Source organism: Channa argus, chromosome 18 (assembly GCF_033026475.1).
Source record: "Channa argus isolate prfri chromosome 18, Channa argus male v1.0, whole genome shotgun sequence".
NCBI lineage: Eukaryota > Metazoa > Chordata > Actinopteri > Anabantiformes > Channidae > Channa > Channa argus.
Window position 1 is genome coordinate 16799629 of NC_090214.1, and position 25599 is coordinate 16825227.

Here is a 25599-nt window from a genome sequence, read left to right on the forward strand (position 1 = left end):
GTTGATAGAACAAGTAACTAATCACACTAGTCAATTTGCACTGCCTTTCACATTATAATATTCTGTCTTTGAATTGTCTTGAAGCAGTTTACAAAAAGCATTCTTCAAATGAACTGCTAAAAAAAAGAAAAACGACAGGATGAAAAGAACATTAAGAGAAAAGTGAATAGGAATAGCATTAAAGAAAATACCATTCTACAATCACTTCATCTGCAATCTTCAGGGACTGCTCCCAGAAAAGCTTCGGTTTGAAAGTTCAACATGTAGGGACATGACCAAAGAAGTTTCTGTTCAAAGTTAAAACTTCTCCATTGTTAATATCCCCCAGTATTTGCATTTGTTACATTTTTGTCCACAGTAATATCTTGGAAACTGTCCTGTGAAATACAAAAGTATGTCATTTGTACCGTCCACAAAAACTATTCATATACTGAACAATGCCCACCACTTAGTAATGTGATGTCAAAATCCTGCCTTCCTACGTGGTGCCACTATTTTATTGATTTATTGATCTATATGAGGTACAAATTATGTCTGTGAGCAAATTTTTTTATCTTATGCTATGGTGAGCATAGCTTGACATTATTTTTTTACAATTAATAATTATTTATTTATTTATTTATCATTATTATTATTATTATTATTATTATTATTATTATTATTATGATACTTTAAATGAAAATTTCTTGACTAACAAATGCACAAAACTCTACCCCTCTCGTCTTTTATTTATGGAATTTGCACAACTGATTCTCTGCCAAGTAGGTCACAAGCTCAGTTGTTCACAGTTCCAAAGTGCACTATTATGAAAGCAGCCCAGGCTTTATAAAATAACCTAACTGACACAGAAAAGAAAAGGGAAACCAGTTGGCATAAAATAACTTACAGTAGCCACTTGAGTTTAAACATGACTGCCGATATTTGGGATGTTATTATTGTTGGCGCTGGACTGTCTGGATTGAGTGCAGCTTATTTATTCAAAAAGAGGAATCCCAAATTGAGAATACTGGTACTGGAAGGAAAAGGTTTGTAGAAATGTAAAGTAATTCATTGTCATTTTTCTACTGGATTGTTTGGTAGCCGTTAAGCAGTTGTTGAAAGGGGGATAGCTTTGACTAAATTCTGTTTGGTGTGCTGTGTAGATCGTGTGGGAGGCCGCACAGTGACCAGTGAAATACCTGCAGCCAATGGTGTGGATCACTGGGACTTTGGAGGGCAGTGGGTAGGAAGGTAATGATGATCAAAAAGTGCCAATGTCTGAGACAATTTAAACTAGAGTGATTATCATGAAGTCCCTCCAGTTATTAATTATTTTAGGACTATTCTACTGAATTAGCATTTCTACTCGACAAAAACAGAAACAGGAACATTTTGTTCTTAGAAGGAATGTTTGAGTTGTTTATAACATTAAAACATATTATTCAGCAGCCCGATGGTGCAGCATTTAGCACTGCTACCTAACAGCAAGCAGCAGGTACAGTACAGGTGGATGGATCACTGATACACTGTCATAGGGACACTGGCTGAAAATATTGAGTTTTAAGAGTAAACCATCAAGGTGCCCGTTTTTACCAGTGTAACAGAAAATCCTTGAACAAGACGACTTTCTAATGAGTCCTAGCTACTTTACTGTGTATCCAAGGCTTTTTGACAGGTTAGAATAAAGTAATGATGTTTATCATAGGTCACACTGCTAAATGTGTGCAGCACTATTGTAAATATTTCAGATTGTTTATTTTATTACCTGTGTTTGTATTGTTTTTATTTACAGTATGTATGCGCATATGTAATATTCTTTTCATTTTTGCATGATATGAAAAAATGGACTACAGGAAGAGGTTATTGCAGTGGTAGCAGCTAACTAGGATCCCCATTTGTGAAATAACTTTTTGTATCCAGAGTTTAGAATAATCTCCTTTTTTGTTGGTTTGTTTATCCAGCATAATAATGTGACTATTTTCAGGACTTTCCAGATGCTTACTGCTGCAGTAAGTTTCTTAGATTCAAACAACCAGCCTGTATCAAAGCTTTCTAATGTTTTGTTTTGTGAGAATTATTGTACAGTCATTTGGCTAAGGTCATGTCTGTACATCACTTTAGGATATTCATATGAATGAATATCCTCCCCCCCATTTAATCGTTTGCAGTTAGACAGTTTAAATGGAGAAATTCTGAAGTGCACTGGTAAAGCACCATGTTGACAGTTCAATCTATCAGATTCTTTGTGTCTATACTTCTTGTTGTTAAAGTGTAAAAACCCGTAGTAAGTTGTGCTTTTTGAAAGTATAAGCATAATAAAGCCTAACAAATGCTATCCTCTCCTTTCAGCACCCAAATTCACCTTTTGGAGCTCATAAAAGAGCTGGGTTTAGAGACATACCCACAATTTAATACTGGCAAGAAGGTGCACCACATGGGCAGGCCGGATGCCAAAGTTCGCACCTACAGAACTAGTATCCCTGCTCTATCCCCATGGGTGCTAATGGACCTCACTCAGATCCTATGGAAGGTGAGGCAACACACTTTCACAGTAGTATTTTGTATTTAGGTCTATGTTCGGTCAGTGCTGTCCTCCTTGATGTTTAGAAACATCTGATGTTTGAGGCTGAGGCTATCAACTAAATAACCTCAACTCTTAAAGGACAAATATGATATTCACAAAGCTGTAGAGCAGTTAATTTCTTGTTGACTTTAGTTTGTATACCATAATAACAGATAATATTAAAACATACACTGTATATCTGGAAATGTACAGAGCCTCTTTTTTCCAACTATAATATCGACACAATAAGCCGTATTGTCAGATATCTTCCTATGCTGGCAATCAACAAAAAGTCCCAAATGGATGTGGCAATGATATTTTACATTTATAATACAGTTTACTTTTGGATTGATAGGAAAATAAAGTATTTATCTCACGACAAAGTAGCATGAAATTTCCTGTCCAGGATTAATGGTTAGAGTACCGGTGGGAAATAAAAAAGTGTGTGTGTGTGGGGTGCTGTTTACTGCTAGAATCATATTTATATTCCTCCAACTATTCTTTTGTTGTTATCTGTATCAATGGGATGCTTTAGGTCCACAGCAGTAAATCATCATGTGTGGGTGTGTTGTGCTGAAGCTTGTACTTTGCACTCAGATTGACAGATTGTGCGCCACAGTATGTGTCCAGGATCCTTCGAAGACCCCCAGCGCTGTGGAATTGGACAGTATGACCCTGCACTCGTACGTTGAGCAACATGCCTGGACTGCAGGTCAGGGTTAAGAGTAGCTGTAAATATCACCTACTCTACTCTTCCTCAAGTGTCAGTGTTGGATGTTCCCTCTATTTTGTATTGGACATGGTTTGCAAATTACAGTGACGGAAGTTTAAACAGGTTAGTTTAGTTCAGGTTAGTTTAGTCTGAAATGTTACTTGTGCAGCAACAGATGTTGTCATTAAGACCAACATACAGTACAGGCCACTCAATATGACAGAAAAATAAAAGATATCAGAAAAGACCCTATAAAAATCGGGTCTTGCTCTTGACAGCTATGAATGGTACTATTCTGTTCAGTTCTGTTTTCTTCTTTCTATATTTGTTTATAAATGTTTCTAGAAAGTTTGCACTCTTAAGAGAATACCAATGCCGCTATTAGCCATTATATTGCATTTGTAATGTACACAAGGATTTATAGTCATCTACCGTATCACTTGATTAGACACCCGATTTCCAGAAATGGAAAAAAGAATGCAATGATTTGCATTTTGAATATGACAAACACAACCTAACAATTTAAACCTAGAAATTTTCTGGCTTTTAAAAAAAAAAAAAAAAAAAAAAAATCAGGTTGAATCCGATGTCATCAACAACTCTCAAAAAAGTAGGAATAGGGAAAATAAATGACACTGCTCTGAAATGTTGTGTAATGCATTACATGAATTACAACTGGTTTAGTATCTCACAACAAATGAAATGGCAACAGGTCAGTGTCAGAACTGGATATAAAAGAGCATCCTATAGACATATTTCACATGTTAAGCTGGTGTCTGGTCTATCGCTCTAAAGAAATGCATGTCTCTCAGTATAAAATGTAAAAGTTTTATTGATATTATGTTTTATAGGTGTTGAAATCCCCAAATTCTTTGCAGATTATAGAGAAATCTATGTACACAGGGACCAAAACCGACTGTTAATTGGCTGCAATTTTTAAAGCCCTCAGCTGGCACTGTATTAAACTGGGGAAATCAATGCATGGACTCAGGAACACTACTGAAAACCATTGTTAGTGAACATTATTGCTGTATCCACAAACTGTCCTGTGATCAGACACGCACAGTTCCCAATTAAGTACTGTATCTTCTGTACTATAAAGTAGAGTGACCATCGGTTTAAAAGCCAACATCTGTGATGGTGTGAGGGTTACATTAATACTTACAATATGGGGAACTTTCAACTATCTATGCAAGGTACTATTGATGCTGAACAATATAGAGCATATGCTGCCATCTAGACAGATTTTTTTTTTTTTTTTTTTTTTTTTTTTTAAGGAATGGTGTTGCTTATGTCAGCAACACAATGTCAAACCACATTCTTCATGTAATACAACAGCATAGCTCTGTGGTAGCAGAGTAAAGGTGCTGAAGTGGCCTGCCTGCAGTCCATACCGATCAACTATTCAAAACATTTAGAGCATTACAAAGTGAAAAATATGACAAAGGTGGCCCCGAACTATTGAGCAGCTGAAGTCCTATATTGAGCGAGAATGAGAAAGTAAAGGTTTTTCTGCTCTCAAAGTATTTGGTCTCCTTCCCAAAAGCTTACAGAGACTTTTTTTGAGACATGCTGCTGGCAAAATGAACAAATATTTTTAAAAAACAATGACAATTTCCCAATTGAATATGTTGTATATGTACAAAAATAGGTTTTACATGATGTAAATCACTGCATTCTCTCTGTTTTTTTTTACCTTTATAGAAATAGGATTTGTACTTTCACTGGGAAGTTCTGAAGTGAATTCTAAACAGCTTTATGGTCATTTATTCACAACAGACATCTGAAATAATTATATGTTCAGAAAAATGTGCGTCACACTGAGTTATGATGTTGAGAAGGAGTTTGATGTAAAGTCAGATTCACCTCATGCAGTATCTTACCATCACCCTCCATTGTTCTGCACCGCCCTGGGGAGGCTTTTAGCTTTTAGCAACCCTCTGTATTGTCCATGTCTATTACAAACCATCTGCTGTAATTTCCCAATGGTTAACATGCCATCCACGATGATGAGTCAAATTACAGACTAACACAGTGAATATTTCATTCTCCACCTCCCCCGTTAATCCAGTCTGGATTAGATTTTGGTGTCCAACGATAGCGGCTCTGTGAGCCTGTTTTTTCTATCCCTTTGTAAAAAAAAAATAAATGAATAATAAATTAGTGTAAAAACTTAAGGTCCAAAGTTTTTCTTTTTAGTCATCAACAAAGTGAATTTAAATCTTAAATGTCTGTACCAAATCTCATGACCAACTAATATGTGTTGAGATATTTCATTATGGATTGATGCAGTAGCTGGACCAATTACAGTGAATAACAGCCTGTTGAGCAATGCTGCCAATGATGTGTTGTCAGTATAAACAACTTCTAAGCAGTGGTAAAACTCTGGCTTACTTGGGTGCAGAGATGGAAAAACAATATTCACCTCATACATTTTTTTGGCCCCCATGAGCAAAGAACAAGAATGCACGCTCCATTTCTAATATACATTTTATAAGTTGGTTAAGAGCATAAGGAAAACAGCACAGAAAGATGTTGGATAATGTACCTCTAGAAGTCGGAATACGATTTAGCTCCCCAGGCAGGTGCACATTCTACTGGGCATCCCTCTAATTGCTAATGGCTAATGCAAATGTACCTTTATCTCTCTCATCTCTTCCTCTTCTTCTAAAGCTTTGGACATAAATAGAATGAACTGCTTTCTTTGTATTATCTTTTCCTATTGGCGAGCTGTAATGACAGGGAAACCCAATGCCAATCTCCATCCTCTCAAGTGCACATCAATCCAAGCTGAATACTTGTAAATACATTTAGAGACATGAATAATTTTCTAAATGGCACTACTTTACTATGTCACAAGGTAGATTTCCAACGGGCCTACAGTAAACAGCATTTAGCATTTAATACTGGGCAGACCTACAACCAGGTAAGAAAATTTAAAGCAAGTTGAGCAAACTAGTGAGTGGTAGCGTAATTGTAGTTTCACTCATGCACTGCAAGCTTTAGGACACTTGAAGTGTTTTGTTCATTAAAAAAAATTAGAATATTCTTATACCATAGAATGCTCTTAGTCACGTGAGGCAAAATTTCCAAACTTTGCTGTTTAGAGGGCATATGTATATTTTTGACCTTTGAGTATATTTCTTGCGTTTGAGACAAAAGCGGGGAGGCATGGTACTCCAGTCATTCTTAGTACAGATTGTTATTCATGCCTCGTGCTTTATGCCAAACTAAATAATACATTGCAGCTCCAGATTTATTGACTACAGACTAAAAGACATGACATGATGATTACAGAACTAATCATCATCTTCCTCTCAGGTGGCTCTTTGTTAACTACACCCTGTCTGTGGGCTTTTTTGAGTGGTTAACAATGGTAGAAATCCATGTGGAAGAACAAATTGCAGTTTTTTTTAACAGTGTACTCTAAAAGGGTCTGTTGACTAATGGTATCCAGCATTGCAGAGCAACACATATAACCAGTATTACTGCATGTATGAGTGCTGCAGCATTGATTCATTCATGCCTTTCTTCCAGAGCTAAAGGAGGAGATGGGACTGTGTAGCAGGACGGTCTTTGGCATGGAGCCATCCCAGATGTCCTTTCTGTTCTTCCTCGTGTATGCTGCAGCAGCCGGAGGGGTATTACGACTTCTGGAGAGCACTCCAGGTTCTGCTCAGGAGTTAAAGATAAAGGTACACCACTCAAATCATTTCCCAGACTTTTCTTTTTTTTTGAAAACTGGGGACCACATTGAATTTCTTCTCTACTTTAATGAAACTTAGCTTCTCAACACAGTCTGCACATCTGATTCAAGCCATGCCAAAACAAACACACTGCCTTTCTTTGTCCTGGAAGCACCATCGACTAGGACCATTTAAACTCTGTGAGCTGTGTTCTTGTATTGGATTTTCCTATTTTCTATGTGCTCCCTCAGCATAAAAGTTATCGTTCCATACTGTTGTATTTCTGAGCTGTTGCCTCTGATTGCTCTCTCTCCTCATTGTGCAACGGTTGAAGGCCAAAAAAGTGCTGCCAAGATTTAGGGACAAACAAAGCTTTAAACTAAATAACAAGACTTTTGTAGACCCAAATGTATGTCTTTGCACAGTTCCTCCACTTTTTGGGTCAGCCCTAAACAGTCAAATATTAGCAAAGAGTCAAGGATAACAGACATGCAAATCACCCCTGTAATGTTTTGTGTTTTCATCTAAAATTTATATTTGGATGGATAACAAATAAACAAGAGTTTTGGAGTTTTAAAAAACAGTAAAAATGTAACCAGAGACACTACATAGTTTATAAAGTCTGTGCTCTTTTTTACAGTATGGGTTTCAAAACTATATGTATGCTGTTATTATCTATTAAGTATTTTTACCTCTGGTCAAAGCAAAAAGAAAAAAAAAAGCCAGCATATGGTCTGACACTTTTCTTAAAAAACTGTGGCGTTTTAAATTTTTTTCATCATTCATTTATACATTTCCTTCCTTTCACTTGCAAAAGACTTCAGAGGTGTTTTCAGAGGTGTACGTGGACTTCTTTCTGATTATGATGTCCAAATTATTCCCTAGTTTTTGTCCCTTTAAAATTTAATCCTTCATATTTTACTTTGATAACATCAAAGACAGGCAGAACTGTATGCCACAACATCCAACAATTATGTCAGTATTAATTTACAGTAGCCGATTTAAAAAGGTAAATCAGTGTCTGGCAGTCCCTGAAAAAGATGGTTGTTCCAAATGGCTGTTTGGCTTAGTCGATCAATGCACTAATATAGACCATGGTATTGGCAGTAAGAAATTTCATGATGAAAACTGTCCACAGTCAGCTACTGTGGCTTCGCAGAATTATACGAACATTTTTTTTTAGGAAGAGATGTTGCTATTGAGCTCTTAAAATGTCATTTCCAATTGCTTGTGCACAACAAACAAAAGGCTGTTTGTTGAAGAGAGGTGTCGTCACAAGTGTCAGAAGCAAAAAACTAGCCGCATGGCGGAGTAAACACTACCACGGGTTAGTTGTTTCGTATTTCAGGTGACCCTTTAACTTCAAGTCTATCCATGGAGGAGGGATGTCTTGTATATAATGATATTAACTATTATCAATTTTAGGCTAACCTTACGGTGTAATATCTGTCTCTCCACAGGGAGGCACCCAACAGCTTTCAGAGTGTCTGGCAGAGCGTGTAGGGTGGAAGAATGTCCGGCTGGGCTCTGCTGTGACGGCCATATGGCAGGTAGAGTACAGTAACAGCTCACTCAGGGATTGATGAGGTGTGACATACAGATAACAGCTTCCTCGGTGGGGAAACAGGCCGTCTCCTGTGAAGGCACTGTCTGTTCTGCCTGACTGTCTTCCTTCCTCAGCTGAGAGACCAAGAAGTTTCCATGCACTGTCTAAGTGTAGCACCTTAACCCGGGTCCTCATCAATATGCTGTTGCTACTGCTTATCGGTTTATTCATGTGTAATTTTTGGTGAAAGGATTAAACACTGGATTTTGAATACTGGATGATAAAATGCCTAAATTTATTGCTATTCAATTCAGGATTCGGTCAGTAAGTAGCATTTGCATTTAACGTCTATCTGCCTACATTTCCTCCACATTAGAACCGAAATGCCAAAACAAGTAGCTGCAACATATTAAGTGTAAGAATTTCTGGTTTTGTCAATAAATTAAATATCTTAGTCATTTTGATGCGACAAAATATTAAATTTGTCTCACATTACTTGAGCAGAAACATTGCTCTATTAATGTTAATTAATCAGGTAATCAATCAACAGTCACCAGTTACACTGCATTTGGGCAGTCAGCACTCTCTCAGTGTAATACTCTTTCACATAATATGAAGAATTGTTCCATCTAATGTGACAAATCTGCTAAAATACATTATACTGGCTTGGATTTCTTTAAACACTATGTGTGTCTTGCAATGCTTTTGACTGCACTGGTTTTTACAGTGACAAAAAATTACCTGCAGCTCTGAACTATATACAATGTATAATACTTACGTTTAATATTGTACAGAGTCAGTATGTTTACGAAAACATGCAATTTCAAGAGCTCACCTTGGGTTTTGGGAGTTTGTAAGGACCCTTTTTATAGTGAATTTTAGCTATTCAAGATAAAACAAAAATAAAAAAATAAAAAAAATAAAAGAAATCAGAAAATTAATGGATAATACCATAACAAAAACTATGTGCTTCAGCCCTACACTCAGATGAATGAATCACCCAATGGAAATAAAAATTTGGATCTCTTTGAATTGCAGTTTACGTCAGAGGTCCCTGAGGTAGGACTCTTGGTCAAGTCTCAAGGACATAATGTTTCATACCAGGAGAATTTTTATTTTCTATTCAATGGAGACAAGTGCTAAAAAAACCAAGTGCTTACCACTACTTTATTAACACTACAGCTCTGTTAGGATTATAATGGGTCTGTACTGTGGATCTGTGAGTTGACACATGCCAACAAGCCTCTTTCTTGTTAAAAGCAAACAGTAGATATTGTATATTTGTAGAAAAGACTGTCAGTTGACTTTAGATACATACTCTTATGTTTTACAACCCTGTAACTTAAGACAGCTATTATGGACACAAAAGGTTTTCAGTTTAACCATCAGCAACAGAGTTTAGTAAAGCTCACTCTGCAGAACTACAGTATGTTATGTCACAAAGCTAACAAGCCTAACACAAACCAACAGTGGTATTACAACAACAGCAATGACATTAACAGTATGTTAACTCAAGGTTAATTGAGCTAATTTAGAGGCTATCTACAACACTAATGTATCAGGATGAGTTTTCAAGTGCCCTGTGAAAATGGACAAGGGTAATGCCTGTGTCTTTTATCTTTTTTCAACATTTTTAACAAGAGGCAATTTTCACTGATCAACCCAAGGGCATTGAAATTTCTGTATCAAAAGGGTACAACATTGGATATGTCGTACAGCCGATTCTGTTACTAGCACAAGTCGTTGTGTGTTTTTTGTTTGGACATCACGTTACATGCTTGTGGCTGATGCATGCTGTGATGTGTTAAAATTTTACCAAAGGGTTGTAAGAGAACAAAATTTTCCACCCACAGAAACATCCAGTTCAAACTTTGAATCAGTCCTAATGTTTGCAAATCATTAATCACAAGTCAGAGTCAGGTCTGGACTCAATTAGGGACGAATAGTGAGTCAAGTTTTAAGTTCATTAATATTTGGGACAAGAGTTTGCACTGGCAAAGCATGCACTGGTTGAGAGACAAGACATATCCTTGACATTTTGCCAGTCTATCACAGTGCTAACACATATTGACAGACAAACACATTCACACTCACATTCACAGCTACAGGCAATTTAGAGTTTCCACTTCACCTAAGCTGAATTGGAGCACCCAGAGGAAACCCACACACATGCTTAGGGAGAACACGCAGATACGGTACACAGAGAAGTCCCAATCGCCCCGGTTCACACCAAGGTCCTTCTGGCCTTGAGGCAATAGTGCTGCACACATACAAACCAAAATCATTTGTTAATGAAAGCTCATGGAGATAAATAAATTGGTTTCTTTGAGACTTTGACGAGAAGCTTGTCCAATTTTGAGAAGCTTGAACACATGTAATTTTCAGTACTGCCCTTGAAGAAACCAGTAGTCTCTGGTCTAAAAAGCTGAGATTTGTTACAGTTACACTGGGAGATATAGACTCTGAAGTAATAATGAGCTTTACTCTGTTCATGCCTTGTGAATAAAAAAATAAATAAAATAATCCTGAAGTTACTAGGGAGGCAGTCTAGAAAGCCAAAATAGCTAAAAATAAACTCATAATTTTTAGTATTCAAAAATATTGAGCTGTTTTACAGTCACAGAAAACAAGAGCTCTCTATGTTGAACAGCAACACTCTGTAGGGGCAGAGTTTTAATTATCACCAGAGGCCCAAGGTTAGTGGAAATACATGTGAGAGAAAAGGAGGTAACACATAAGAGCCCTGCAATTTTAAGGGCAGGCCTGTGTACAGTAGGAAATCCTGACATTATCTAAAAGTAACATTTAAAAATACATAATGTAATGGAAAGGTGTTGGACTTATAAAACTATCCATCATTTATAAATATCTCTTTAGAAGATTTTTTCCTTCACTGGTCAATAAATTCTAAATGTACAGTATGGCATTTATAATTATGTGTGAATAAATTCTCGTCAGTGGTTTCACGGGAATCCAAAAAGGTGATAAATCCGCGAATCAAAATTTATTGGATTAAAACTCTATTTTATAATAGAAGCAGTTAAATGCTCAATACAATGAATGATGTAGTCACTCCAATAATGGTAAAAACATTCTGCGCATGCTGTATCAAATATAAACTGTCTCCAAAAATCTTTCAGCAAATTACTCAAATAAAATAACACTATTGAATTTAGTAATAAAATTGCACCTTACCAATTAAAATAAGATGCATTTCTGATGTGTGTCAACAGGATGCTGAGTGGGCCAGGGTAACGACCAACACTGACACTCTCTTGTGCAGAGCTGTGATTGTCACCTGCCCCCCTCATTTGGCAGGTCAGTGTGCCGTCTCCCACCTCTGTCAACTCGCTAAATGAAATTTTCACTGATGCAGAAGGCAAATATCCTCCTCTCTCATCACGTCTGTCAAACGTGGAAAACAGTGCATCCATGCAGATAAATCTATGATTTGCCTAAATCTTTCTGGCTTCGGGGTGTGGCAGTTGCTTTTGCTTCTAGTAAAGTCTGTTGGCGGTCAGGCCATGGGCTAAGGAATTTTCTTGAGATTGGATTTCGAACCAGAGAGAGGCCAAGACTGGGGGCTAATGTGATATTCGTTATGGTTCACAGTGGGAAGTTGAACGTGGCAAATACGTCATTACTGACCTCCCTGCAAGCAAGCCAAGAAGGGGAAAAATATGTAGCCCTGCAGAAAATTGTTGGCTGTGGCACAAGAACTAGAAACTTTACACTGAACCACCTAACAGAACATTTACAAGCCTGCTGGACATCAAACTTTGAAATATTTTTCTAGTATATATTAGAGCAAATATGAGTGAGAAATGAGTTTTTCTTCATTAACAAAATTTAAATCCTGGACACTAATTTCTAATTTGCAGGGTGTTGACTTTGAACTCTGCCTTGACTTGATTTTTACCTTTTGTCCAGTGCCTGTCACTGTAGGACACATAGCAAGGCTGGGGTTGGCGCTGGTTGATGTTGATGCTGGAGTTTGGGCTACGTCTGCCATGTTGGGAAGGGGCCGAAGCTGAATCTGAAGCTTGGGGCTTACTCTGGGTCTGTGCCTGTTTGTACTAAGCTGGCAACAGATCTGTCACTCAAAGCCTTATACTCAGAGCCATGGACCTTGGCCAGGATCCTTAATGAGACAGGTTTGAAAGCAGTGTTGAATTATGCAGCATGGATTGCTCTGGCTCGGGTGCCATAGTGCTACACTTTGGCCTTAAATCAGTGCGGGGAAGTTGACAGGGACTCTCAAAAGCCGGAGTCAGGCCAGTGATTGAGACATCACTTCACTCAAAAGGAGACAGAGACAAATTAAAGAAAGAATTGGTGCTCAAAGAATCCTGTTTGACACATATGATTTAAATTTTCTGGAAGTGGGTAAACCTGAGCTACTTTAAAGTTAGTGGTGGAGCAAAGGACAGAGCTTGACATAGACAGTGTGAATGATGATAATGGCTCCAGATGATTCCAAGCATCTCTTGGACAGACTGTGTAAAAAACTGTTCACAATATCTGTAGCTTTTCTTGTTTGGCTTTTCTTTTACAGACATTTGTTTCTGACATTCCTAATTATTTCTCACATCCCTTTCATTTGAATCAGCGAATGGGTAGGTGGATGAATGGACAAAAAAAAGTATACAGTCTGGTTCTAGAAGCTTCTAGGGATCAAAAGAAAGTATTCACACACACACACCAAGGCAATGGCAGATGTGAGCTCTCCTCTTCTAGGCTCCTGGATTTATCTTCCCATTCATCCATCCATCTTTTATAATGAGTTTAGTCATTTTTTTCCCTCTCTTTTTGTTACCACTTCTCTTGCTCATCTCAATGATTTATGAACTGTTTGATTTGACTGGCTATGAGATTGCTATGCATGAAAAGGATGCACTTGGAAATTAGAACTTTGGATGTTAACTTTTGAATGTGGCTGAAGTGTCTGCCTGTTTGAGTTGGTACGTAAATAGTCTCCTGTGTAGATTAATACTTAGACTGCATAAGAAAGAAATTCTAATTAAGCCCTCGCCGCATGCAGTTGGAGTATAATGCAATTAGGCATACAGTCTAACATTCGGTGACAGTTACAGAGACAGCTCTGCAGTTTTAAAAAAACACTGAAACAAAATTAGCATTTTGTTTCAGTGTTTTGTTTTTTTTCTGTTTCTCTTCATCAAGCACAAACTCCCTATCAGAACTAACCGTCTAGCTGTATGTGTGCATGTGTGTCTAGTGTCCATGTCCTGAGAAGTATTTGGGTTTTTGTCACTGAATGAGTGATGCAAAAATTCTAGTCGTCATTTGAGAAAGTTGTACCTTACTAAGCGGGATTTCATCTGATTGCAACTGAGCTTGACAGTTAGCCAAACAACACTATATCTGCTGTTGTATCATTTTTCTCATCGAGGAGGAGCTGATGTTATGACAGCAGGCTTGATCAGCGGTGAGGAAACGATTACACCTGCCACTTAAGGTTTAGTCCAGAGCTTTGTTTACACTAGTAGAAAACAGGTAAACAGTGCATTAGCGTTGATTTGCCAACTGACACTGTGTGAGCCAGGATTCTAGGCCAGTAACTGCTGTGCTGTGAATGAAACTAATGGGGCCTAATTTAGGGATTAAACATAAAGTGGGAGCTGAAGTGATTGTGAAGATAACTAATGCAATGTGATCTTTATCTTCATCTTCCTAAATTTAAACTCTGTGGAAATGACTTCAGCTATCTCTGTATATTTTGAGTCTCTCCTGATGAACAATATAGCAAGTTCTGATGAGCAGGCAAATATAGTAATGTGGTTTTTGTAAGCTTTGTTCACAAAGGACAGACTAAAGTTATTACTGTCTTAAGCCTTTTTGTAGCCTGTGATGATAATAGAAATTGAAGGCCAATGATACATCTAAGAGATATCCTTTAAGATTTCAGAGATCCTTTAAATTTTACAGAGAATCAGAGAATTGTGATGAAACTAAAAGTGGAACACAATCGAGTTGTCAGTAATATATGTTGGACAGAGTTCCTATGGGGACCATTTTTCTAAACGAGCTTAAAAATATTTTTGTTCTTGTCTGCTACTGCTATTTCTAGCCAACATACAGAATGATAATCTGCACTATTGATATGCTAAAACCAACAAATGACTCAAGCTCTGTGTCTTGTGAATATCTCTAATTATATAAAGCACACAACAAAAAAACTGCGCTTAAAGATTTGCGTCAGAAAGTTTGAAAAGAAATCTTTACCATGACATATTAAATGAAGAGTTTATACTGAAAAACCCATAATGTGCTTATTCATGACACCAAATATCGTGATCAGATTTGATTTTGTTCAGATTTGAATCAGATCGTGATCAGATTTTAGTTTGATGTAACATATCAAGCCACTGTCAAAGAACTAGGAACGACAAAGACCAACTATTGCATTGGCTGAAAAGTACCATTTGAAAACACCACACAGTTGGCAGCTGTATATACGTACAAACAAAACCGCAAACTAAGTAGTTTAAAGTGTATCATTTTCAAACAACGCCCTCTCATGACAGTTGATTTACAGCTACTTCTAATAAAGAATGTCTGATATTAAGTTACAAACTTTGCTTAAGTGAACAGCCAATGAGAGTGATCTGTCTCACGGAAAGGTCTGCCAATAGGGGTCCAACCCCACTAGTGGTGACCATGTGAGGCACAATAAAAAAAGTAGGCCTACCAACCTCCTCCCTTATAAGTGCCGAGCTTTGCCCTCTGGTTTGAACTAATAAAATATATAATTTTTTTAATGTCCACAACAGGGTAACAATTGTAACTAGAGAGCCATATTTATGTATATTTATGTTTTTCTTTTATAAAAGCGCTACATACGGATACATTACAAAATAGCTCAAATGAAAAAAAGGTTACCATATAAGCTATAAGGACGTTAAGCACTCCGAGCAAGCTGTGATATCATTAACACTGAACAAGCTTTATCTTTTCCTTGGCATGAATTGGGAAACAATATTTAAACTGTTATATAGCTCGTTTTCAACGTGTGCCCTCAGCTTCCTTGTGCTGAAATGGTGGCTACTGTAAGTGTAGCTTACACACAAAACTATCTCAAGTTCCATAAATTTGCCGTCTGATGCAAATGTATATTCTCAAATGACCCAGTTGGGTTATGAACCAATCAAATATCTGTTCAATTACATCATTGACCATAGAATATTTGTTGACAGCCCTCAGATATAAGGTGCTTTATTCCCCAAGCATTTTCAGTAATAGAGGTAAAAGTATTAATGGAGAGTAAAGCATGGGACTAACAGTTTAATGGGCTTGAACTGAAATGCACACTGTTCTAATGAAGGCAACAAACTAAAACCTTTTTTTTTTAAACACTGAACAACTCAAAAGAAAAACAAAAAAGAAAAATCCTGCATTGTGTATTTTTGCACAGCAAAGCCCAACCCAGTTCAAATTATGAGTGATATTCGTCTGATCTCATATTTATAACTATGTCAAGACCAAGAACAGACTTTATTAAGTCAGTTTTATCAAACTACAGTGTGTGTATGGGGAGATGGGGCAGGTTGCCTCCTGTTATTATTGAGCTTTTAATTTTAATAAGTGTCAAGGGGCTAAGACCCAATTCAATAAAAGATATGTGATGTAATGCACTCATATTTGCAGGACCCCATCTTTAACATTTGGATTAAGTGGCTGGTGAACAGTACTGCTTATCTCTGATGGATAGATTTATAACCGTAGGAGATTCATCTGTCAATACAGCCTTATTCATTCGAAATTGTCTTCTGTATGGATTAATGCGCAGGCTTATGGTATAAGGGTTTCTTATCATTGTTTTGATCACAACATTGCAGTCATCGGAATATAATGGCCTTTTTTCTTTTCACATGGACATTAATTCCCACACTCTTTTTCTCTATAATGGGTAGTTGCGTCATATGCTGTGCACTGCGTTGTTGGCTTTTCAGGATGAAAGAGATTCAATTTCACACCATACATGGGAACAGTCATGAAATGAACTTTAGTTACACCTAGCTTTAGCTATTTTCATACTTTTTAAAATTTCTTTGCACCACTCCTTATAAATTGCCATTTGAAAGCTGCATCTCTGAATCATCGTCCCTTTGATGTTGTGTCTTGATTGGAGTGGCTTTTCATGTTTCACTTTCCTTATCCCTCCCACTGTCTAGGACACTGAAAGTGCCTGGGTGCCATGTTAAAAGTTCAGAGTGAGAAAGGAATGGAAGTTTTGAAGACCCTTGCTGAGGGCTACTACATAACTCCACGACAGAGGAAACAGAGAGCAAGGTCAATGTTGTCCAATAGTGCATTCACAAAAGTGAATTGAGAGGATCAAAGGCTCCAGCATTTCAAAAGGAAAAAAGTGAGAGTAAGATACACAACGGTGGGAAAGGTGAAAGTAAAGCACTCTTGGGAGAGCAGTATGCTTAGAAGTGTTAAGGGTCAGGAAACAGCAGTTGTGCAGATTACTTGAATCATAAGGCTCTCTTGAACCTACAGCTTCTTTGCACAATGGCATGGTGATGCAAAAAGCTGTCTGATGAGCTGTCAAATGAGAGTGATTCACAGAAGGACACCGTCAGTATCCTCTGGGGAAACTGTATTTGTCCTCGTCTAAAAACACAAGGTTTTTTTTCGCATCACTTCCCATCATCTGTGGTAAAACTAAGATGTGGAGAGTCTAGCTCAAATTCACCACACTGATAGAAATCAATGATTGTCCTTACGGTTTTAAATAAAATTATGATCCAAAATGGATGCAAGTGCCTGTATCCTGAGTATTTAAATAGGTTCTGATGTATAGTACAGGGCTTCTGCCTCTGTCTGTTTTGGACACACACACACACACACACAGTAAGCTGTAATGAACTGTCAATCAACAATCAGTGTTCAACACAACTGATTGAAACCATCTTTGTGCTGTCAGCATGGAAGTTGGGATGAATATTTCCTCTCTTCTCGACATTAGCAGACCTACCATTTGTCCTTGTGCTTGGGTTTTGCATTAAAAATAAAACCGAGGTTTTACCTCTGTCTGCAAGAAGGGCACAGTCAGTGGTAGTCGATTAATGTAGGTCATCTGTGTAAGGCATTAAGGGGACCTTACCGGAGTGTAGGTCATTCATGTTTTAGAAATACTAATTGTAGAAGATTGAGATAAGATGTCTTACGTATTGTGACTTTTAAACTTTAACAAACATATTAATTTAAAGGCAGCACAGTGGAGGATTGGTTAGAGCTGCCGCCTCAAAGATAGAAGGTCCTCTGTGGGAATCTACTTGCCTGCTGCAGCTTTTCTGTATGCAGCTTGTATGTTCTCCCCTTGCTTGCGTGGTTTCCTCCAGGTACTCCGGTTTCCACCCACAGTCTAGAGACATGCATTGCCGACTCTAAATTGCCTGTAGGTGTGAGTGTGAGCGTTATGGTTGTCTTTCTGTGTTAGCCCTGAGATGAACTGGTGACCTCTTGCCCAATGATAGCCATCACAGGCTCCAGCCCCCATGAGCCTGAACAGGTTAACTGGTTAAGATAATGGATAGACTGATATGAATTTGATGCATGCATTATACTCTGATCAATATCATCTTAGTGAAAAAACAAACTGAAACAAATATGTGCGCAAAAAAGGAATTCATTTTTTTGGCTGGTAAATAAAATATGCTCCATTTGCGAATGTGCAACACAAGTTACAAAAAACTGAAAAGCCTTGAAAACAAGAGATGCCACATTGCAGTTCCTAAAAATATACTAAGAAAGCCCAGCAAAGAACTGGAATAACTGGCTTCTATGGACTAATGAAATACAATTCAAGCTTTCAAACCATACAAATGACAGAAAAGCACTTCATATGCCAAGGATGGTGGTGCCTCTGTTATGACTTGATTGCAGAGCTAGAGAGGAGCATTCTGTTTGCATCAAGACCTTTTCAGGGTGAAGAAGTGGACTTTTCTTGACTGCCTGTGTTAATCAACTGGTCTCAGACTGAGCTACATTCTACTTGCTGGTGCCCCGATTAAAGACAGAGAGAGCTCACAAGAAAGTGGCTGTAATAAAGGTCTGGCAGAACATCACCACAGAGGATACACAGTGTGTGCTTATGTCTATGTGACTTCAGCCATGTATGAGGACGTTTAAGCCTCAAAAGATTGGGCACTGTGCGTTTAAATGGCTATATCTCACGTTTTGTCTGTATTCATCCAAACTACTCAAACCAAAGATGAGACTTGGCACGTCAGTATAGTACCCATTAATTAATGTTATAAAATGTTATAAAAAATGTGTAATGCCATGCTTTCACCTTTCTAAATGTTTATTGCGGCCTTAATGCAGGGCAACACATCCAGTAGTTGGTGAGAAATGTCAAATGTTCTGATTGTCCTCAGGGCATGGTCAGGATCACAAAAATCAATAGAATTAATCAGTAGCTGTTGAGCAAACCTGTCCTCCAAAAAAATCTCATTCCAATGCAACCAAACGCAATTACATTTTGTAGTGAATGTAATGAAAGGGTTGGATTACGTTATTGTAATGTATCGTCTGAATAAATGAAGCCCTACTTTTATTTTACATTTATTAAGTGAAAGTGAATCCCTAGGAAGTGGATGAGGTGGATGGTGGCTGTTCAAAGCATGTGATGGTCACACTGGAGACCCCTATAAGAGTCAGAACTGCTGCCCTGAGCTGCCTATAAGGGAGGAGTCACCCGAATGTTATGCAGTTCTCAGCTTTTTATCAGCAGCTCCCCCTTCTCCTGTTGCCAGATAGGGGGTTCATACATTTCAAAGTAACCGCCCCCATTTAAGCCCCATTCATGCCAATATAAGGTAGCTCCATAGGGTGGTGCTTTGCTCACAAAAACACATTTCCATAAAACCGTGCTTGACCTGTAGGTGTCACTAATGTAGACAGAGCACATTTTACTTGTTCACACCAAATTATCACAGTTGTTGGAACTTTAAAGATGTCACCACCCCATACAGTTATCATTCACATAATTTAAGAGCAGAAACCCTTGAAATACATTTTATTTTTAACTTAATATTACTGTTTGTTATAAAGGCTTTCACAGGCTGAAACTTGCTCCAGAACGTACTGTTGGGGGGTGGTGGTCTCTCTCCATTTTTATACTGTATGTATTTTTTTTCATCCAACTTTACTCTATTTTCATTTAAAATATCCCACAAAATCTGGAAACAATGGCTAAAATTTCCTGTAAGGTTGTGTTCCTCCAGGAACTAGCAAAGATGAGTAGAACAATAGGTCATGGTTGCCACCAGCAGCCCTCCCCCATTTCTAAGTTCAGCACTTTCAGTCAGAACTATCAATGTTGGGGGGTGCTAAGAGGTAAAATGAATCATTTTTGACCCATCATACAGGAGCAGTCCTCCTCCTGTGCATGCAGAGAATTTTTGACCAGTTTAAATTCCACTGGAAACTGAGTTTATTTCATTTTAAAAAATGAAATAAACTCATCTGCACCTGGCGGATGAATAAATGCATTACCATTTGATTTTGAGAAAGTGGTTTAGTAGCGCTAACAAGGTGGGTCTGAGGTCTTTATGTCATCACGGGATGTTGACTTTTACTAAAGAATCCGTATGGGATACGTCCCCCATCTGACAGGACTCCTGCATAAATCACGCAGTAGTTTTAGGCTGCTCTATCTGTAGTTAGGCAACAAAAAATACTGTGGTTAAGCCTAAGAGAAAAAGTTTGTTTTTCTAATTGTAAATTAATATGATGTGTCTTAAGTGACCATTTATTGTCTATTGAGCAAGACTAGAAACTTTCTCTAATGTTAACCAAGTACAGTAAGAGTCCAAATATTACCATACAAAAGTTTAATAATGCCGTAGTCTGAATAAATCTTGAACAAAATCCTGGATATTGTGTTGCAAGATTAAATATTTTGGTAGAAATTAAATATGCTTTCTGGTAATGTTTCACTGATATGTGCAGTATTTAGTGCAGTATTTATTTGTGAGGTGGCATTCAGGTAAATTGACTTGATATTTATCAGTAAATACCCAGTTGCCTCCAAGTGACCACAATGGGACCACATGCTAAAAATCTCATCAACTCACTAATCTGTCTTTAACTCTTTATTCAGTTTATAACTCATCTTAACTTGCTATATCAGGTTAATATAGAAAGAAAGGAGTTTGTAGAAGGGGTATTTGTATTAAATCCAATCACAATCTGGAAGTTTAGCAGCAGTGATGCTGAAGTCATGCGATTGGGGTGTAGTTTACTTATAGCCTACCAAAATGTTTTACTCCTGACGACTGCATATAACCTTCAACAATCACAAAAGAGATGTTCATCTGTGAAGGTTATGTTGTTGAACTAAATGTGTATTGTAAACTTTTGATTGACAGACAACTAATTATTAGCAATAATTCAAAAGCCAAGGGAAAAATCCCAGTGATTTATAGTCCAGGAAAACAGGAAGATGCGAGTTTCAACTTCAACATCAATTTGACACCTTAGGAACTGTCAATATCTAATGCAGTGCGATGACATGTTCGCGTTGGCCTAAAACCTACATACCAATGTTATAGAAAGTAAAGTTATAGAAAGTGTAATGCAGCTGCAATTATGTTTTTTACAAAAAGTATGTGGGATGCAGGGTAGCTGTAGCACAATTTTCAGGAAACAGGGTAGTGTCGAGAAATTTTATAATGAACTAAAGTGGTTAATATGGGTAAACTGTAAATGTACATAATTGACCTCATCAGGATAATAAGCTTAAATTTTGTGAACTTCTGCTTTGTTCAACTGTCACCAACATCAGACAAAGTCATAGGTTTCCCATTTATAGTCTCGTGTTCTTTTTTAAATGCTTGTGGAGGTGTATTTTAAAAGTATATGAGCAAACACCTGGAATGTTAAAGATGGGATTTAAACTGTACGCTCACATGTACGCTTAATCTTAGTTATTATAAACTGCCATCCTGTTCAACCTGCTTATGACTGTGGTGTCGCTGTAAAGCCTAAGACGCCAGAATACGTCTCACTTAGCCATCGACAATTTAACATCTGCCTGACAAATAATGAGGTAGAAGACATTTCCTGCTATCAACTCTGTAGGCTTTAGTGTCAAAACAAGTAGCATTATGGATATGACACCACTTGACAGGTCTTATGTCATGTGTACAGTGTTGTCATTTGAACGTCTAAGTGACCATGTCAAATTAGTTTGGAGCCACTTATCATGTCACTGTTTTTCAATTTTACTGCTGCGAGCTCATCAATTTTGTTTTGCATTAAGGGCATTATTTTGAGCTTGCTGACAGGCTCTTGACAGTTTCTAAATAATGTTTCACATCTTCCACTGGTTCATTTGTTAAAAGCCTGGCTTTTAGCCAGATGTCGCTTCACTTGCCAGAGCAAGCACAGACACCCTAGCTTCTCTGCATGCATAACATGCACTACCTAACAGTACTGATGAAGCCACTTGACTGATATCACACAAGTGAGATGGAGCTTTTACACTTTTACAGTAAGTACTGTGGAGTGCACCAATAGCCAGAGCAGTATTAAGTCATAGGTACTTCTTTCCAAGGCCATTAATACTGGCCAGTGATTGGAGATAAAACTTGCTCAAGTGTGCAACAAGTCTTGACATATTTTTTTTATTTCCCTCTTTTTAACCATCTCTAATAGTCCCTGTTTAGTGCCTATATTGTTATTATGTCCTTTGTCACATCCAGCACCACAGCAAGACAACATAGTTGGTTTCTCTATCGTATAGAGATGAATGTCTGGCCATTCCACAGTCTGTAACTCTGTCCACCCATTGAGTGAGCATGCAGGGGTCTGCAAATCTTACCTCATTGGCTAATGCTACCTCTCGAGGTAGTCAACAAAAGTCTGCATTAGCTATGTGTTCAGGAATGAAAGCATCTAAAATGTTTCATATTAATAACTACAGCAGGTGAACCCAGAGAAGGGGGCTAAAAGGAATTAACCAAAGCATGCAGTTTTTGGGGTTCATGGCGTATTGTCGTTTTCCCAACAGCTAAGATCCACTACGAGCCAGCCCTGCCGAGCCAGAGAGAATTCCTCACCCAGAACATGCCTGTGGGTCATATGATAAAATTCATCATAACCTACCAGACAGTGAGTAAAAGAGAAAACACAACTGAACATAATTAATGATGTGAAGATTCAATACTCATACAACTGTAAACGAATCAGTCTAACGAATATTGTTCTATATGTCATTTACTGTATATTTTTTAAAAATTTGTTTAGTTTAGGAAGTAGGTTGTTTTGTGTTCATGTGAGCATCACAACTCACAAACCCGTATGTTGCTAAACTAAACTTTGTACAAACTATATTCTGGGAAGAATAGTGGAAGAGAAAATTGTTTTCCCATGCAAGCTGTGATTTGCCACAAATTTGGTGAACTAGGTCCCTTGATTTGAATAATCCACACAAGTAAAACAACTAGAAATACATTCACAACTAGAAATATCTGCAGGGCACATCCAGTGCTCACTGTGATGCAGCAGAAACATAGAGAAAAATTATTTTCACATGTATTTGTTTACCTATTTTATAAAACAGAAAACCAAAATCCTGTTCTTTGTAGATTCCCTATACAAGAGATTCCAGCATGTAAAACTTGATTTATTTAATCATCTCTTTTGCACTTTCCACCCACACAATTAATTAAGAAAATGCTAGTGCACATTGTTAGTAGATTAAGTCTGTCTACTGCAATGAGCACGAAATCATTCGTGCTCATGCAAACATTTATTAGATCTGTGCCTTGGTGTCCTGCTAATATTAATTTATTCTGAAACATATGAACACTGATCACTGATTTATGCTATGATTTATTTGATACTTTTCCTCTCTTCAAATTTATCTAAATGTTTTACATACTTTCTCTAACTGTTGTGAATACTGTGTTTCTTCATAGTGTAAAACATGAGGTTGGGAGAAAAATACACAACTTTTACACTGAAACTCAGAAAAGATTAATCACTGATCAAAACAAGGGAAAATGAACTGCATGGTTGGGGTGCATTCCAGATAAACACAGCATCCACTGTTTGATTCCTGTATCACTGTCTTACCACTCTTTTTCCACAATTCCTGACTTCATCTATTTATTGACAGATGGCAAACACTGTACCTAAAATCACTCACACAATATTTTACGATACACAATTTTTATCACTGATCAAAACAATATTGTAAACAATATTTACAAGGGACTTTTGCAATGCTGATGGGTGAACTGCTAGCATGAGGACCATCATTATATAGATAAACTAGAATGTTAAAAACAATGCTGAGGTCTACAATCAAGTTTAAGTTCAGTACTCAGACATTCAATGAGGTCCATTCTCTGTACCTTCGGTTTAGTTCAGTTGAGTTCAGACGTCACAAGCTGATCCTAGAAAACAGCATCAGGGCTGGTCAAGGCCTACAGTATGTGGCTGGATCAGTATTGATCTATAACACTGAAAAGAAATCAGCCATTTACTTATTCCTCATCAGGAAGTACAGCACATTGTACACTGTTCACAGGGCTGACAGTTTGATTGCTGCATGACACTGGACCCCAAGTGGGTCTCAGTGGAATAGGCTAGCACCTTGCATGTCAGCTCTACTGTATTGAGTTTGTGAATGAACAAATGTGAGGCAAAATATAAAGTTCTTTCTCCATAAAGGTAGAAAAGCACAATGCAATTTATGTGCTTATAAAAGTAACCAGAATCATCTTTTGAACTGAACAGAACTATTACAATGAATCAAACCATTTGTAACAAAATTACAGTACTCATGAGGCAGTACTCAATTGTTGAAAAAAATTGACATGTAAAATACAGGTTGATGTGTTATGGATGTTGAGCCTTTATAGCATTATAACTTCGTGCTTGAGGAGAAACTGACAATGTCGGAAGTCAAAGCCTGATGACCTGAGGTCCCCCAAGTCAAATTGATATTTTCTTTTTTTTCGACTACTCCCTAAAGTAAGTGAAGGACATTTGTTTGTGGGTCATTTGTGTACCACGTGTTGGCGTGTATTCTTAATGTTAGCTAATAGTTATTAAAGGCCTTTTAAGTTCAACCATTACTTGCCTTACTTGTGCACACCTAAGGACTTAGCATTTTCAGTTTTAATAGTTGAGTCTGGATTCCTCCATCAGATTATTTGATCTACAGTTGGGAAAGACTTTGCCCAGAGAAACTGTCTTGTCCTTCTCAGGACCCAAGCCCATAGAGACAGCCTCAGCCTGGGCATCTGTCTGTCCGTCTGACGCTTCACTTAACTGTGACAAGGCTCCCCAGTGTTGCGTAACTTACCAGGGCACTGCATGCAATAACTGAATTATCGCCACATTTTATGCAGCCTAGCTGAAGTAAAAGAATCAACATCGGCAGATTCTGGTACTTCAAGAACCAAGTTCAGCAAGTAACCTGTGCAAAAAAGGGTTGTTGTGTTGCAACATGTTGGGCTTTTTGTACCTTATAATTAAAACACACAGTTGTCTACCTAAACTTATTCCAACAATGTTCCAGTTACTACAACAACCCTTTTTTCCATGCCTTTGAATTAATGTTAGTAAAAGGTGATCTGACCTGCTGTTTGACACCTAAACCAGAAACAACAAACAGTAGTGCTAGCTAAAACTAGTAAAATGCTGATAATACTTAAGCAAGTGCTACTTGCAGGCTGTAGTTTAGGTCCATAAGATCCATATTATTTATGCTCTTTGGAGATATGTGAAGTTTGCAAACAAGCTGGCGGACTGACTGGAAGAGATGCTTGGCTGAAACATCATCTTTTATGTTATTTTGAGAAGTCAAAGAATATTTTTCAGTTTTTATGAAACTGTGGAGGAATGAATTAGATTATGGTGCCACCAGACTCAAGGTAATTCATGCAAAGAACTACAAAGGAAAAGTAGAGGCCGCAGAGCTGGATGGAAGAGAGTGCAGCCTCATGTGTTTTTCTGAGACATGGCTGACTGAAGTGACACTGGACTCTGTGGTTTCCCTGGAGGAATTTAAACTTGCGCGGGCGGACAGGTGATTGAAAGCGTGCAGTAAGAAGAAAGAAGGGGGACT

At 37.7% G+C, this 25599-nt stretch overlaps 1 protein-coding gene across 2 annotated transcripts in view; it reads left to right on the forward strand.

The window, feature by feature from the left end:
• The first annotated feature begins 801 nt into the window (after positions 1-801).
• Positions 802-25599, forward strand: part of si:ch211-127i16.2 (probable flavin-containing monoamine oxidase A) — a 58317-nt gene continuing 33519 nt past the window's right edge. Inside the window, exons 1-8 of one of the 2 annotated variants that reach the window (XM_067484923.1) lie at positions 802-1025; positions 1143-1230; positions 2329-2509; positions 3140-3254; positions 6792-6949; positions 8401-8490; positions 11720-11804; positions 22531-22631. In XM_067484923.1, coding sequence (XP_067341024.1) covers positions 908-1025; positions 1143-1230; positions 2329-2509; positions 3140-3254; positions 6792-6949; positions 8401-8490; positions 11720-11804; positions 22531-22631 — 936 coding nt within the window. In that variant the 5' untranslated portion in view covers positions 802-907. The remainder of the gene's footprint in view (positions 1026-1142; positions 1231-2328; positions 2510-3139; positions 3255-6791; positions 6950-8400; positions 8491-11719; positions 11805-22530; positions 22632-25599) is intronic. The other variant, XM_067484924.1, reaches the window with a different exon arrangement.